Source organism: Seriola dumerili, unplaced genomic scaffold (assembly GCF_002260705.1).
Source record: "Seriola dumerili isolate Sdu_G_001 unplaced genomic scaffold, Sdu_1.0 BDQW01000192.1, whole genome shotgun sequence".
Classification (NCBI taxonomy): Eukaryota; Metazoa; Chordata; class Actinopteri; order Carangiformes; family Carangidae; genus Seriola; species Seriola dumerili.
The window spans coordinates 1041992-1057819 of NW_019174447.1; the positions used below are offsets into that span (position 1 = coordinate 1041992).

The following is a 15828-nucleotide window of genomic DNA, read 5'->3' on the forward strand; positions in this document are numbered from 1 at the left end:
ATGCTCATTCTTTTCAGCAGGATTCATTAAAAATCAGCTCCAGAGCCTCTGCTGCACTAAATATCTGACTGGTCACATACAATACATACACTACAATAAACTCAGAACAACTTCTTCTCACTTTGATATCAGAATAACTGAGTATTGCTCCCCATTAAGTTTGGGAATATAGAGCAACTGACAGCCAAGCTTCTGAATCAAATGCTCTGATTGGCTGTGATAGTACCCAATGGAGCCAATGGGAGTGTCCAATTCAGTGACGTGACTCTAGGCATGAGAAACGATTGGCAAACACACAGAGAGAAAGCCAGGCAAACGGTGAGACTCCAATTTTTTTATATTAGTTTGTCAACCAAAGTCAGTAACTCACACAGACAAACGGGCTTGTTGGAAAGCGCTGATTCTCTAGTTTAACGTAAAGAAACTGCATGTCTCTCACTCACACCATCGCAGAGTGACGACGCTCTAAAGACAATGTGACGTTTGGGGTCAAGTTCTGTGTCTCTCACTAACTTGCATCATTCACCTGAGGGCCTCTCTCTCTCTCTCCCTCCCTCTTTAAACTGACAGTGAGACTCATCCCTCATCATAATATTGACTCTTTGTGGCTTTCAGTGCTGCTTAATGTAAGAATGAAGTTGGACACAAGTTGTAGTAGCCACGAGGTCTGTGCTTGACCCATTAATGACGACCAGCAATGCAACTGTCACCCTGAGAGTGTATTAACCATTACAAAGTATCCAGTTTTTAGTCTTCGTCTCCTCAGGTCTTCACAGAGGATTTTATGAGAACATTAAAGTGTCAGAGCAGTCAAACTGCTCCTGCAGGGGTCTGACATGTTTCTGTGGATGTTGTACTTTTTCTTGCTGTGTTCACCTCAACTGAAGAGAGATGCTGTACTGAGCTGAAAAGGAAGCTGCAGTGTCTTTACAGCCACCTGTCAAGACTACAGGGGTGAGGGGGTGAGAGGGTGAGGGGGGGATTGCGTATGTTCCTGTAAGTTGGTACCTGCTGCGAAGCTCGTCTGTGCTGCAGAAACAGGACTGGCACATTCAGTGTCTCTGTCTGTCACCAGCGGGGAGGCGAAGCCCACCAGGCCGTTATACACACTGCAGAGACACACACACAGGATTAATATAGGGTTTATGTGGGGAGATGAGAAGGGTGTATGAGTGTGTGTGAGTGTGAGCACCTCTGGCTCTGGGAGTGCAGCTCCTTCAGGGTGGCCGGAATCTCCTCCAGGAGCTCGAGCTGCTCCTGGTTGCGGGGCTGCCCGCTGGCTTGGACCACGGTGAACAAGACCAGCTGGATGTTGTCCTGCCACGCTTTGTACTCCAACAGGAAGTGACGCACGCTGCCCTCATACACCACCTCTTCACCATCTGCGAGCGCCGCCTCCTCGTCCTGTATGAGTGATCACAGAGACTGTCAGGTTATAGCCGACAGACTCAGGATCAGGATCTGAGACTGACTAAGTATCCAGACGCCTTCATTTTTTTGCACTTTACTGATTTAAAGATTAAAGTTGATTAGATTTACTTTTTGCATCACGCACACACACACACACAATGACAAGTGCAAGTTGAATTAAACCAGTGCAGATGTGGAACAGCTGGGTCTTGTGTACCTTCGCCATGGCCCTCAGCAGGTGCTTGACGTCAGCCAGCTGGCGGTTGTGGTTGGACAGAGTGGCTTTAATGGAGTCGACCAGGAGCTGCAGCGTCTCTCCACAGGACTCCAGCTGCTGCTCCCGCTCTTCCTGAGCTCTCCGCTCCACGCTCAGCTCCTCCTCCAGCTGCCTCTGGGCACAGCTCAGCCAATCAGGACTTCCGATGGGCAGGTCCAGCAGCGGACTCTGTAGGGATGACAAAGAGCTTAAAGGCACCCCGTGGAGTTCTTCTTAATGACATGCAGCAGTGTGTGAGAGTTAGTGAGTTGCTGAAGAGTAACACGTGTGCTACACACTGTATAGAGGTCAGTGGTCAAACGCACCAGTCTGTGCAGCAGCTGGAGCTCCAGTGGCGACACGGTGCTGCTGAACTGAGCAGCGTAGGAGCAGGTTTGCTGGCAGCGCTTCAGGAGCTCAAACAGCGCTGCATCCATGTTGAGGGCCTCGGGGGACCGGGTCCGAAGGCCTTCAAAGTTTAGGATGGTGGAGCACAAGAAGGTGACCTGGAACAACACAGCGAGAACTTTTCTCTAGCACTGGTCATCTAGAGAGTGCTGTGGCTGGAGAACGAGTCCAGTCACTGAAGTTTTAAAGATGGGCCCTCTCTCATCAACATGGCAGCCATGTTACCTGACTGGTGCGCTGGTTCTCTCTCGCCACCACGCCGCGTCTCTCCCTGATGGTCATCTCAAAGTCCTGCAGGACCGGGGCCAGTGCTGGGTTGGCTCCACCAGCCCATTTCAGACGCTGCTCGATGCTGGCCTCCAGAGACGCCAGCTTCTCCTGAGACAACAGGAGCCAAACAGAACAGGAAGTGGACTTCAAATCACAGCGCAGGTTAAAGAATGACTTGGGGAAATTTCCTGAATAAATAAAAGCTCAACGGAGATCAAGATCTTTTCTGACAGAGAGACTTCATGACAAATTACATATACATAAGTACAAAAAGTCACTTAATCAATGCATTATATATCTCTGAATATGTGACAAGGCTGAGTGAAGATGTATGAAGATGCTGGAGTGTTGCCTTTGACAGAAGGTATTGCTATGTTATCAATCACATACATGATGCAAAGAAATGATGATTAAATGCTTCAACCATATCTCTTATTAATAATTGACAGGATTAATTTCTTGTAGGAATTCATTTCCCTCTGAGGAGGCACAGAGACGAACAGATTCAGCTTTGATGACGTGTTTCTTCTGCTGTCAGTGTTTTATTAGGTGTTTTTATTCTGTGTTAGATGTTGTATATTAGAGTTGTATGTAAAGAGCTTGACTATCAGCAGTGAGAGTAAACATATTAGAAAACACTGTGGTGCTGAGTCCTGGTCTAGAAGTTATTCTGATGTTAGAGTGACATAAATCGCTGAGGAAACCAAATGAACATGTGTAAATATAAATAAAATTAACAAAAAATATACGTGGCAGTTAAATTAATAGATTAAATGTGAAAAAAAAATCACAGTAACTAAAAAACATTAAGTTTATTTTTGATGTCTAAGAGCAGTACGTTGGAGGAATTAATGACATTCAGTGCTACTACGTCATAATTCAAGTCAACTGGGATTCAGCCCCTTTGTAGCATTCATGGACTGGCTCCATAGGACAAAACAAATTATGGAAAAATTCAACCTGCCAAAAAGGAATGACATCCAGTTCAGATGTAATGTGTCATATTTTGCATCAAATCCAACAGCTGGATTAAATTAATCCTCCATAAACTTTCTTCTTTCAAAAACTGACTGGATTTGAGAGAACATGATGGAGTTTTCTCCCATCATGTTCTCTGTGTGAGGTCTAACAAACAGTCTTCATTAATCATTTGAAAAGCTTTAAATTCAGCATTGTTTACATATGTTTTTACCAGTTTGTTGTTCCTCCCCCCTGCCTGTTGTTGGCACATTGCTGTATATCTGGATGTGTCACACTGTTTCCATAGAACCTTTACACTCTCAGCGTTGGACGCCGTTGAGCTATAAATGATACTTATATCATTAACAAACCTATTTCCTTTGATGCAACAACCACAAAACGCCCTGATAAAGCACATGATCAAAAAAGGCAAAAAAAAACTCCAGTGTGGTAGCATCTCTGGGTGAGGATGTTTGATTGGTGGATTAAACACAGCGTTGTGTGTGTTGTGTGACACTGACCTGGATGCCGATGATGGCTCCCTCATCCTGACTCAGCTTGTACAGCTTCTTCTTCATGTTGCTGAGGATGACAGAGCGAGGAGGGATGCTGACGCTCAGAGGCTGATTGTTGGGGCTCAGCACATCCTCATGCTGCCACTGGAGGTGGAGGACAACAGGAACATGTGGTGTTACACCCAACTAATCCATAACCTTTATTACACACATGACCCTCAATAATAACCCAACTCACAAATGTATCATGTTGTATTCACTGTCAATGAGCCACTGACACACAGAAGTGAACAAATCAAATCCTGCTGTTATCTATGGTTCTTTAAATCAACAGTGTTGGCCAGCCAAGATAACATTTAATACATAGCTCAGTCAGTACTAGCTCTACATACTACAAGCAGACAGAATTTTTATAGGAAGGTGAAATTAATGACATCCCAGTCTGTGAAATCCAGCCTATCAGAAGCCTCCTCACACTCATCTGTGTGTACCTGGAACATGGCGATGTGCAGCTGGCTCCTCTGCAGACTGGCCTTGGCAGCCTCTAGGTTGGCGTCCAGCCTCCTGAGCAGGTCCACCTTCTTCCAGGCTGTGTCGTAGGAGGAGGCCAGCACCGTGGCTCTGTTCAGCAGCAGCTGGGAGACCCGACCTGAAGCCAGGCTCTGCTCCACGGCCTTCTTACAGAGCTCGTCCAGAGACACCTGCAGAGCCAAGACAGAGAGGGGTTCAGAGGTCAAGATGAGGTACGGGTCAGATACTGACTGATGTGTTTTTGAACACTGAAACAGTAAAAGAGTCTCTGTGCCTCTAACAATTATTCATATTGATTAGTATATCAAACTTTCAATACAGTAATGATAATACTTTAACTGGGCTCTGTCGCATTTCGCTCCCATGTGAAAACTGTGTAAATATGAAGCATGTGAAAAATGAAGCAGGATGCACTATGGAAGATAACTGAGTTCTTACAGATGCCTTCAATCAATTTGGCTGACAACCACTGGTAATGTCAGATTAATTAGCCAACATCTGAAGAACTGCACACACACACTTGTCGTACCTTGCTCTCTGCACCAAAGTCTTTTGCCTCCACCTGGGTGACGACGTCGAGGCCGAGGGCAGACAGCGTGCTACAGAGGGCCAGACCCAGGGCTTGGCTGGGCAGACCCATGAGCATCTGCCGAACAAACTCTGCTGTGAAGGCCTTGATGGGGCGGGTCATCTGTTCCTCACTCACCACCGCCACACCTGACCCTGTCGCACTGGGCCGCCGGTACAGCGGCTTCCCCAAACCAACCGGTCCATTTGTGGGCAACAGGTCCTCAGCTGAGGGACAGGTACCTGGACACAGGGGATATGTTACGCATTTGTGAGACAGCAGGCAGGAACGTTTGATCTGGTCTCAAAGAGCAGGAGTGTAGTGATAACATTTTATGGAAGGATCAATAACATTAACATATGGTCTTCCACAGCTCTTGTGAGAGGTTATCAGGCAGTCACTATGGGTGTCTGTAACTGGTCTGAAAGAACCTGATGTGTTCATCCTGAGGGCTTCACCTTATGTGGCAGAGCTCTTACCAGACAGAGTCTGAGCAAAGGAGGAGCACAGCCTGAAAAAGTCCCGGATGGTCTGCAGTCTCTTCAGGAAGAAGACCTCCTCCATCAACTGCCTCTGGCTCAGGCTGTCAAAGAAGTGGAGCTGTGTGGCCCGAGCCTCCCTCAGAACATCCACCTTCCTCCAGGCTGACGGCACCTCCAGAGAACTCAGCTGAGGACGAGGAGGAGCAGAGGAACATGGGATGACAGAGTGCTGGGAACCACAAATAACCTTTAGTTACCCAGGAAATGATGCTGACTGGTGGCTCAAAAAAAAGCAGATCCGTGTACAATCACTCACTGGGCAAAGCAGCTGTGTCCCTCTGTGCTATACGTCAGTGTCAACATTTAGATAGTTTGTTTATTGTATTAATTTTAAAGTGAAATCAATTAAAAAACTGAAGAAAACAGTTTGTTTTCTTGTTTCTGACAGCATAACTGTTACTGTACTGCTAATAATTTTGTTCACTGGGCCTCCTTCAAAATAAGAGTTCCCTCTTTGGCAGCAGGTTGACAACAGCATCTACTATTACTTTCTCATACAACTACAATTCCTCAATTATGTTTCTAGGGAAACACATTTTCTATAGGAATACGTTCATATAAATAGGTAAATAACAACAAGTGTTTTTTGTTCTATCATATATGACATGTAGCTATATAGCTACATATCACCTTAGGGGTAGGCTACAGGCAGGCCTGTCTTGAGGACCTCAAGTTCCCTCCCTTGTTCTGTGTTTTGCAGCAACAGCTTCTTATTTCTGTTAATTCATGTTATTCTTTTATTATTGTAAATATGTGTGTGCATGTAAATTTTGTGCCGTGCTGAATAAATTGTTCAGTGTTTGTTTGTTGTCTATTATTATACACACTGGAGTAAGGAGAATGACGAGATTAACGGTGTTATCTTTATGACAATGTTTCAGTCAACTCCTACAGTGTTCACACAGTTTATAGCACAGTGAAAAATCTGTCTTTAGACCAAACAGCCAACATTATGAAACATCTGAGGAGAAAAATCTGAAGTCTGAAAATCTCATTTCAAAACATTCTTTTAAGTCCAAAGTCCTTGAAAAGTTCTGGAGTGGATGATAAAAGCTTTTGAGTGTGACAAGGAAACTGGACTTAAGTTACCAACAACTGTTAAATGATGCATCTGTGTGGTGTTCTGAGGGTCTCATGGGACCTTTAAAAGAGGAGGAGGGCTAACATGAAAAACTAGACTGAATTCAAAAGAATGGAAAACATGAAAGGGACCAGAGATCCAAAACGTAAGTAAAAGACCTGACAGTGAAGAACACACTATGTGTCATTTATACCCTGTTATTACGTTTGTTACACGTGAAGGAGAACCTGGGTGCTACCTTCTCTGTGAGTTGTCCAAAGGCTGTCTCCAGCTGTGTGAACATGCCGTCAAAGGCCACCAACAACATTTGACCTGCAGACATCTTTGGTGTGTCCTGTCCTGGTCCATCCATGCTGCGGGGCTGGATCAGCTCAGAGTACTGAGCACGCAGCATCCTGAGCACAAACACCGAATTCAAACATCACACATGCTGCGGATTCATGTAAAAACCATGTTGATCTGCAGTGTTGTAGGAGGCGCACAGACAGTGACCCATAGAGCCACAACAGGCCAGGTAAACAAACAAACTGGTCTTTAAACATTTGCTAAGAGTTAGTTAAACCAAGTCAATGACATGTATCATCATGTAATCATCGCTGCTGCTCACCTGGAGATGTGGAGGCAGTGGTTGTGTCCGTCATGGTCCAAGCCTGTGGTGGCCTGCAGACTGTCTGCCAGGCCCTGCAGGCCGAGACCATCAGAGCTCTGCTCCACCAGCTGCTCCAGCTCGGCCAGCATGGACTCCAGGGTGGGCTCTCCTTTGATCATACAGCGCAGAGCCTCTGGGAAGATTATCTGACGGAAGTTGGTGTTCAGTTCCTACAGTGAACGAGGAGACACGTCAACATACTGACACATTTACACACCCATAAAAACATTTCAAAGTGTTTCACCCAAAGGATAGGCTGCTGTGGGGCTCCACCTACCTGCAGGCAGGTGTACACAGTGTTGGCCAGGTACACGGCCTGGGTGGTAGCTGAGGGTGCAGGCAGGTCCAGGTCATGGGGCAGCAGTGGGCAGCGTTGGAGCAGTGTTGCCAGGGCGCTGACATTTCCAATCATGCTGCAGAGCTCCTCCAAAAACCACGCCCCGTCCCGAGACGTCAGGTCGACCAGCTGCTCTCCAGCGCTGGCCGCCGCCCCCTCCATCACCAGGTTCCTCCTTGAAAAAAAACAAAACATGGTGAGTTCTTTCTGTTCTTCTATTAATCCACTTTCCAGAAGCACCACATTTCAAACATGAGGTCTAAATACGATATTTAAGGTTTCAGACATACAGCAGTTACTAAAATATACATCGAGATAGATTGCATCACTGACTATTTTCCATTAGTCTGAGTGGGCAAACAGTGAAACAGGGACTGAAAGATGTTTCAACCTGCAGAGTGTACAGAGGGCAGAGGTGATGATTCCAGCCAGGCTGAGGGAGCCGGGCTCTCCGTTCTCCCGGAGGAAGACTGTGATGCAGTGTTCGATCTCCTGCAGCTGCTCCTCACAGGCTGCTGCTGTCGTACCCTCAGCCTTCAGTCGCTCTGCCTGGTGCATCACACGCTCATTGGTGTCAGCCACCTGGTGCTGCAAAGTCAGCTCCACACTGGACAGGAACTGGCAAGAGGCTGCAGGAGGCTGGGGGGCAAACAGCACCTCGTATCTGTGAAGGAATGGGAAACAAAGCTCAGCTGTGGGAATGATGAATTACATAACAAGCTTCACATGATGTTACTGATTAAAAAAAGTTAATACAAATATATTCATAGTGTCTGTGGACTATCATGAGAACCACGACATCATGTTTTTTGTAATTACGGCGAATCAACCTCTCAGTAACTGCAACAGGGAGACCGTGTTGCTTAGTAACAGCTACAGAAAATAACAGCCTTTCCGCCATGAGAGGATACAGAGCAGAGGCTGCACAGGGCTAAACCCCTGAATGTTTTCAGCTGTTTCAGAATCTACTGTCAGACAGAACCTATGGCCCGGGGCCTGTAACACTTTATATGCAGGGCAAGGTGACCAGTCACTGGTCCATCAATCAACTTGACAAGTCAATTTATTAAAAGACAGTCGCTCTTCTTTCTTTAAGAACAGAGTGGACATTGGATCTGAATACATCACTGATATGATTTGTCGATGCAAATTACAATTCAGATACTGTAAATCTACTCATCATGGTACTTAGACTCAAAATGTGACTGTTACTGAGGCCTTCTCTTCATATAGCAGTCTAATGTTTCATGTTGCCTTGTTATGAGACACATGAGATGTACTTGTAGCCAGCTGCGTTGAGCTCTGAGACTGTTTAAAGTTTAGCATCTGCTACCAATGTTAATATAAAAATCTGAAAATACACTTTCTCCCTGTAACCACTGTTACTGTGTGGCGTTTAGCTGTTTTCAGTAAGAAAACACATGCACTACTTGGTCACCACAACAGACTGGCTGCTTATTACCTGCTTATCACAGGTTCCAGTGTGTTTGTGCCCAGCACAGACCTTTCTGTTTCAGCTGCTCAGTGGCTGTACTGAGCTAACACCCACACTAGCTAACATCAACTGTTACTGTAGCTGACGGTCTAATGTTGAGTGCTGTGGGTTTTTAACAGGCAGTCGTTTCTTGATTAAATCTTCCAAGTAGAGACAAAATAAATCCTGAAGTGTGTGATATTGAAGTTATTTAGTGTTAGCTACTTCCTAAACTCACAGATCACCTGGAAGGATGTGTTTGATTTATTGTTCCCATCCTCGCCAAATCTGTGGACTGCCTCACTATTCAAGACACTGGACACTAACACATGGTATTCTTTGCACTAAACCCAGATCATAGTGCTGTAGGAAGTGATGTAAAGCACTGATGGAACAGAAGACAGCCCCGCCACTCCCCTCTCCTTTGTAGTCTTGTCACTGGAGCAACAGCAGGGAGAGTTCCCAGTGAACAGTGTTTATGTCCTGACAGGCCACTAAAATGGATCAAGTAAACAGTAAAAAGGATCTTTTTAGTTTGTATGCCAGAGAGGAGAGCCTGCTGCAGTTCCTTACTGTCTGTAGATGTGCTGACAGTGCTCCACTGTCATGTCTCTCATCAGTTCCTCCAACCATGCCTTCCACTGGTGGGCTCGGTGGAGCAGCAGAGTTGCCCGTGGGTACAGCAGAGCCACTGTAGCATAGCTGTGCAGCTGCTCCAGGCAACCACGCAGAGCCCCACGGCGCTGCTGCAGCAAGGAGCTCAACTCTGCCTCCAGGCTCTCGCACTGGCTGATCAGATGGGCCTGGCCTGCATTCTGCAGGAAGGCTGTAGCTGGGACATAGCTGGGAGGACCTGGAAGAACCAGAGAACCAAAAACAAGGTGTAATGCAGCTAAAATGCTCCATGTGGCATTTTAACAGGAAACTTTTACCAAATTCATTTACAGCCATTAAATTAGAGAAACAAGGTGTAAGGTGTTCACATCACCTTCTACACTACAGGGAGCTCTGATTGTGCTCTCTAAAAGCCAGTGAACATCTTTGTCAAATGTCACAAATTTCTTTTTGATCACAATCCACGTTTTACCCTAAATAAACCTAATTATCAGCCAATGCTAACTAGCTAATTAAACACATCATATCCAGAAACAGAGTATCAGTATTTTACATAAAACACAAGAAATGCTGCAAAAATAAAACTTCATTTGAAAATGATTTTTAACCACTTTATCGTGCTTGCATCATTTCTAGTGGGACTAACCCAGATCTATGGGACTGCTGATGTCCTGCAGCAGGCTGGCCAGCTGGGTGGCTTCCAGATTGGAGAATGCAGCCTGGTACTGGGAGATCCACTGGTCCAGGTCTGCCAGCTTGCTCTGGATGGCCTCCTGGACAGTCCGCTGCCGCGACTGCAGCTGTGTATGTTCAGAATACCTATGAGGAGGGGAGGTGGATGAATGAGCTGGGAAGGGGTCACTGACGGTCTGATGATGATGATTCTCTTGACTGTTCCAAAAGTTAACTAAGCTTTTCACAGTGACACTAATTGATCATTATAAATGCAGACATCTTATTCTTTGTAAAAATGACTTCTCAGTGCCAGACATCATTGTGCTGACTCAGACCTTTGCTCCAGGGTGAGGATGAGGTGGTCTGGGTGGTTCTCTGCACCCTCCAGGAACGTTATCTCCTCTTGTAGCTTGGCTTGTAGTTTCTCCCCCTGGCACAACAACTCCTGCAGGACCAGGTACTCCTCCACGGCTTCCTCCACTTGTGGCAGCACCGCCAGCATCTCGTCACGATTTTTAAACCAGTTCACCTGCACACAGTCCACACAATCCACCAGTCAAACACTTTGCTTCTTTTTTTGTGTGCAGGTTTTTAATACAGCTTTAGTTCTCTGCTGTTACAGTAGCTGCTTGTTTCATTTCCCAGGATTTGACCATAAGCTTGTCCTAACCTGGACCCAACAAGTCTGCACATTCTTACACTAATACTGTAAAACAATAAAGCCAGCAACATCATCATTTTCACCTCCTGAATTTGCATCATCATATGTACAATTAGACAAAACTGAAATGTGCCTCAGATGCTTTTAACTTAATTCAACTTAATGAAATGGAATGTTAAAGGAATAAATAAGATGGTAATTAACCTCAGGAGGAAGTCCATCACAGCAGAGTTGTACAACATTCACTAACAGACTGAGAGGCTCGACTCCCGTCAGGACCTCACCTTGATCTCAGCCACCCTGGAGGAGAAGAGGGAGCGTGTGATGTCTCGCTCCATCTCCCTCTTGCTCTGCTTGCTGTCAGCCTGTTGGCCTCCTCCTCCGTACACTGCACCAGCAAAGCCCACCTCCCCCCCGGCAGTCCAGTCCACCAGGGGATCATAGACGAAGGCCTCAAGCAGGGTCAGTAGGGTCTCCCTTCCCCGACGCATCATTTGAACCACCTGAAATGACACACCTGACTTCAGCAAAGGAAACTTTTTTCCTTTTTTCCAGAACACTAACTGCTCCTCCTCCAAATGGTTGTACAGTTAACTCCTGAACTGTGAACATATATACACAATTCGATATGAATGTAATGGGCCTCAGTGAAGGGAAATGGGGCAGTAACCTGTTCACAGGACAGCCTGAAGATGCCCTCCACCCCTGTGACTCCCAGCGCAGTCTCAATGTTGTGGGTCATCCTGAACGGGACCTTCTCTGGCACCCGCAAGCTCTTACCTAGAGAGAGAGAGACACACACACGTGCGCACTTAAAGCCACACTAAACTGTAGAACCAGAGGCAGCTCAACAGATGTGTTAAACACAGTCAGACACATGATTATCATCCACAGGACAATACAGAGTTTATATGTTTGGTTTTTAATGACACTTGTCTGCACACTGACCTTTTTCAAAGCAGACGTTGTAGTCAATGTGCACCACCTCTCCAGTGGTCATGTCAATCAACACATTGTCAAGGTGACGGTCGCCAAGGCCAATGATGTATCCCACCATGGACATGACAGCAGTGGATCTGGCGTAGGACTGCAGCAAAAAGAAAAGGGACATCAATCAAACACAGAGTGGACGACTGTGAAAGCCTCGATGCTTCGCAACATCCCACAACGTCATGGTTACCTGAGTGACTCTCCACCACTCACTGGGAGTGGTGCAGGAACACCACAACTCCTTGGCCAGCAGGTTGGAGGGCGTGGCCTCCATTAACTCTTTCAGCACCTCCTTCATGACGCTGAGGGGCCAGTCACGTCGCGTCACATCCAGACTGAGCCCCACCGCCTTTAGAGCTGGTCCGATGCGGCTGTAGTAGAGCTCACTGGGGCGGGGAACTGGAGGCACTGGCTGCTGTTGGAAGGAGTCCTGGGCCTGGTCAGGAAAAAATGACAAAAAAGTAAATTTAACTCTCACAAATAAAACATTAAATTACAGGAAAGGTGGCCAGAAAATATCCTGTTTGACACTTTAAAGTGCAGCATCGTACAGAGGAGAACGTCACCTTCTGAGCCTGCAGCACAGCCTCCCTCTGCTGCCAGCGCTTATAGAGGCCAAAGAGTGGCGTGGCTCCGTCTACCCACTGGATCAGTCCTGACCGGGTTCCCAGGGGGGTGACGGAGTAGTGGCGGGCGTGGAAGTGAGGCTGCTCCTGTTGGTTGATCTTGGTGAACATGGTGTTGACAATCGACAAGAACTGCATGATGCGCTCGTCCAGATGTAAATCCTCCAGACCTGAGAGAGACAAGAGTTTAATCACTACTGAATCAGGCGAGAGGTCAAACATTCATACCGAATCATGACGAGTTATAGAAAAGGTCGGACACAAAATCATTCACTTATGAATTCCCACGCTCTTTGCTGTGAGCTGCTCTCCTACCTTTAAAAAGGTAAGGGTAGTTGCGTCCGTCTGAGCCCAGGAAGAAGAGCTTCTTGGGCTTGGTCTTGGTGGGTAGGATGGTGATGGTGTTGCCGACGCTCTGTATGGTGACGGCGTCTGAGGCAGACACCTCTCCTGGCAGGGCCATCTCTGTCGTGGTCATAGACACCAGGCGGGGACTGATCTCATCCAGGTGGAGCAGGTAGCTGGCTCGCTTCTGAGCACGCTGCTGCAGGCTCATCATGATCTGGACCACACACACACACAAACACCATTTGGGTCAAATGGTTCTGTCTGAAATCCCGAGCGAATCAACACACATACAGATGTATACAAACACACACCTGTTTGAAGGGGAGCCAGCTGCTGGCAGGGTTGGCGGGGTTGGCAGGGTTTCTCAGGCGCTCCAGGGCAGTGGTGATGGCGTCCCCGTAGGTCTGCTGGAACCAGGTCTCATGTGGTGTCTCTGCTGGAGCTGCTGTGATGCTGCAGACGTGATCCAGGGCAAACACCACGGGACGCATCAGAGCCGAGTGCTTCTCACGCATGATGGCAATCTTCTCATCCCTGCAGCACAACAAAGAGTGTCACCCAAACTGTAAGTATAATGGGGTCACACATTGCGTGAGAATCCGATGCACAGGCTCAGACTACTCGGCTCATTTTTTGAAAATGGTGGGAAAATCTGGCAGTTTAAGAGCAGAAGACCAACAGAGCAAAGATGCAGAGAGACTGACATGACATAAACTTGATTATTATAGCGTCACCTGCTGGTGGACATGTAACTTTTGGTGTCTACATTCTGAACAGAATGTGCACCAGCTTTTAAAGAGAAACAGAGAGTAGGTGAATCTCACCTGCGCAGTGTGTTGTTGTTCTGCACCCTCTTGACCTCATCCTCCAGCTGTTGGATCCTGCGTAGGACATGCATGTGTTGCTGCTGTAACACGCCCAGCCACAGCTCGTCCCACAGTAAGGTGACTCTGCGCAGCTCCCCCACCAGCTGCTGCACCTGCTCAGCACACAGGACTGGTTAGCAGTTTGGAAAGACTGCAGTATGAGTCTGATCAAAGAGCCTACGTGGTACACTCGACAGATGATTTATTTTCTATGATGATTAGGCCTCTTCTCAAGAATGTGTCGGGGTGGACACACTGTTTGATTGACAGCTTCCTCATTCTAAGTTTTCGTATATTAGGACAGGGCAACTTCTACCTTATTATATAATCAGCTAGTACTTCCTCTACATAGATGGATTATAACTAATGATAACTGTCAGGGCAGAAATACACCAAGCTGGGAGTGAATTTTAAGAGCGCCCTCTGCTGGAACACAAGGCAAAATTCTAACTGACTATATATTCTGGATTCAAACAGGTCATTACAGTTTGAATATATACATTTAAAAAAAAACAAAAAAAAAAACACATCCAAACGAATGTTTGAATTTTGAATAAAGGTGACAGCACTAATGTAAACCTTATTAAAGTAAAACCAATCAAATGTTGTTGTATAATAGACATAGCAGATGGTCACACTTAACCAGACTGACCTGATCCACAAATCAAAGAGCCACAGACTTTAACATTCAGCTGCTCACCCTTTTATCTAACTTACAAACTCCTGAACTCATGTTATTCTGCACCTTCATTTGGTGAACGAATCAAAAACACTCATGCTAATGTCAGTTTCTGAACTACACTGCTGCTCAGATGAAGCCTATTAAACAGCCGTAAAGCTACCTGCAAATGTCACTTCATGATGCTACATCACTTCTTACTCTTCAGTACCACTAACAGCATGTTCTGTGTGATATGTAGCTACAGCACAAGTTTGTTTACTTTGTCACTTGCACTGTGACAGCCTGCCAGCTGCTGTCAGTCAAACACTGACAAACCCTTCTGCCTCCGGTTGTTTCCTCAGCCAACCAGCCAAGTTGCAGGAAACATGGTCACAGTCTCCTCTTCCTGAGTTACAGTGTTGAATAATGGCCCGATGTGCTTTTACAGAACATTATGATGTCACAGTGAAATTAACCATTTGGATATAAAATGTTATCACCTAATTGTATCCTTGTAGACATTTTGGTTAAACTGTGTCATAATTGGTGAATGAATTTGTGAGTTATAGCCAAAAACGTGTTTTGTGAGGTCACAGTGTGAGAGAAGTGATGAAATTCCCTCTGGGTGTTCCTGATATATTGTGTTCAGAAGAACTGTGACCTTGAACTTTGACCAGCAAAATCTAATCACTTTATCTTTGGGTCCAAGTGAATGTTTCTGCCAAATCTGAATAAGGTCTGTCACGATGTTACTGACATATTGTGTCAAAAAGAATGTGACGGACAGACAGACAACCTGAATACAACATGCTTCCGGCTCTGACTGTCGCTGGTGTGGAGGAATAAAAACTATCAACAATACATTCCCAGAAACTATCTTTTTGTCTACAGCTAATTTAGTTATATAACAAGTAGCATGAACTCACTGTGTGGTGCTGTTATTCTGCTCTGTGTCATTTTTGACAGGTGAGGTTGTGACATGATAAATTAGTGCTGGAGTCCGACCGTGTGCAGCCTCGTACCTGAAGCACCATGGTGGGGTTGGCTAAGGACAGCTTCTCCACAATCTTGCTGTAACAGTCCTGCATCATGGCTTGGTCTTGACTGGAGCAGAAGGTCGGCAGCTCCTCTGCAGTTCCCTCCTGTCCTCCGCTCTCTGGCTGCTCCTCCTCCTCTTCACCCAGGCCCTCCCCCTGCATACTGCCCAGGAAGGTGGGCAGAGCTGATGGCAATTTGCTCCCTGTCAACACATCAATCAATCAAATCCAAGGCCTTTTCATTTTTACTGGCATCACTGAATATTTCCATTTTCATTATTTCATCATTATGTTTTCACTTCAATGTAAAACCATATTGTGTGTAGTTTTTACCAGAGGTTTATCTAT

The 15828-nt window shown here is 46.1% G+C and overlaps 1 protein-coding gene across 1 annotated transcript in view; it reads right to left on the reverse strand.

Annotated features, from left to right (window-relative positions):
• smg1 (SMG1, nonsense mediated mRNA decay associated PI3K related kinase) overlaps positions 1-15828 on the reverse strand; it is a 48365-nt gene that overhangs the window by 3999 nt on the left and 28538 nt on the right. Inside the window, exons 37-61 of the mRNA XM_022753674.1 lie at positions 15466-15683; positions 13741-13895; positions 13228-13450; positions 12884-13130; positions 12509-12738; positions 12133-12378; positions 11901-12039; positions 11623-11732; positions 11237-11455; positions 10627-10820; positions 10263-10435; positions 9575-9854; positions 7919-8191; positions 7468-7702; positions 7149-7360; positions 6780-6936; positions 5398-5587; positions 4880-5160; positions 4311-4520; positions 3826-3963; positions 2300-2452; positions 1993-2172; positions 1628-1855; positions 1193-1404; positions 1009-1109 (exon numbers count right to left, since the gene is read on the reverse strand). Coding sequence (XP_022609395.1) covers positions 1009-1109; positions 1193-1404; positions 1628-1855; positions 1993-2172; positions 2300-2452; positions 3826-3963; positions 4311-4520; positions 4880-5160; positions 5398-5587; positions 6780-6936; positions 7149-7360; positions 7468-7702; positions 7919-8191; positions 9575-9854; positions 10263-10435; positions 10627-10820; positions 11237-11455; positions 11623-11732; positions 11901-12039; positions 12133-12378; positions 12509-12738; positions 12884-13130; positions 13228-13450; positions 13741-13895; positions 15466-15683 — 5004 coding nt within the window. The remainder of the gene's footprint in view (positions 1-1008; positions 1110-1192; positions 1405-1627; positions 1856-1992; positions 2173-2299; positions 2453-3825; positions 3964-4310; positions 4521-4879; positions 5161-5397; positions 5588-6779; positions 6937-7148; positions 7361-7467; positions 7703-7918; positions 8192-9574; positions 9855-10262; positions 10436-10626; positions 10821-11236; positions 11456-11622; positions 11733-11900; positions 12040-12132; positions 12379-12508; positions 12739-12883; positions 13131-13227; positions 13451-13740; positions 13896-15465; positions 15684-15828) is intronic.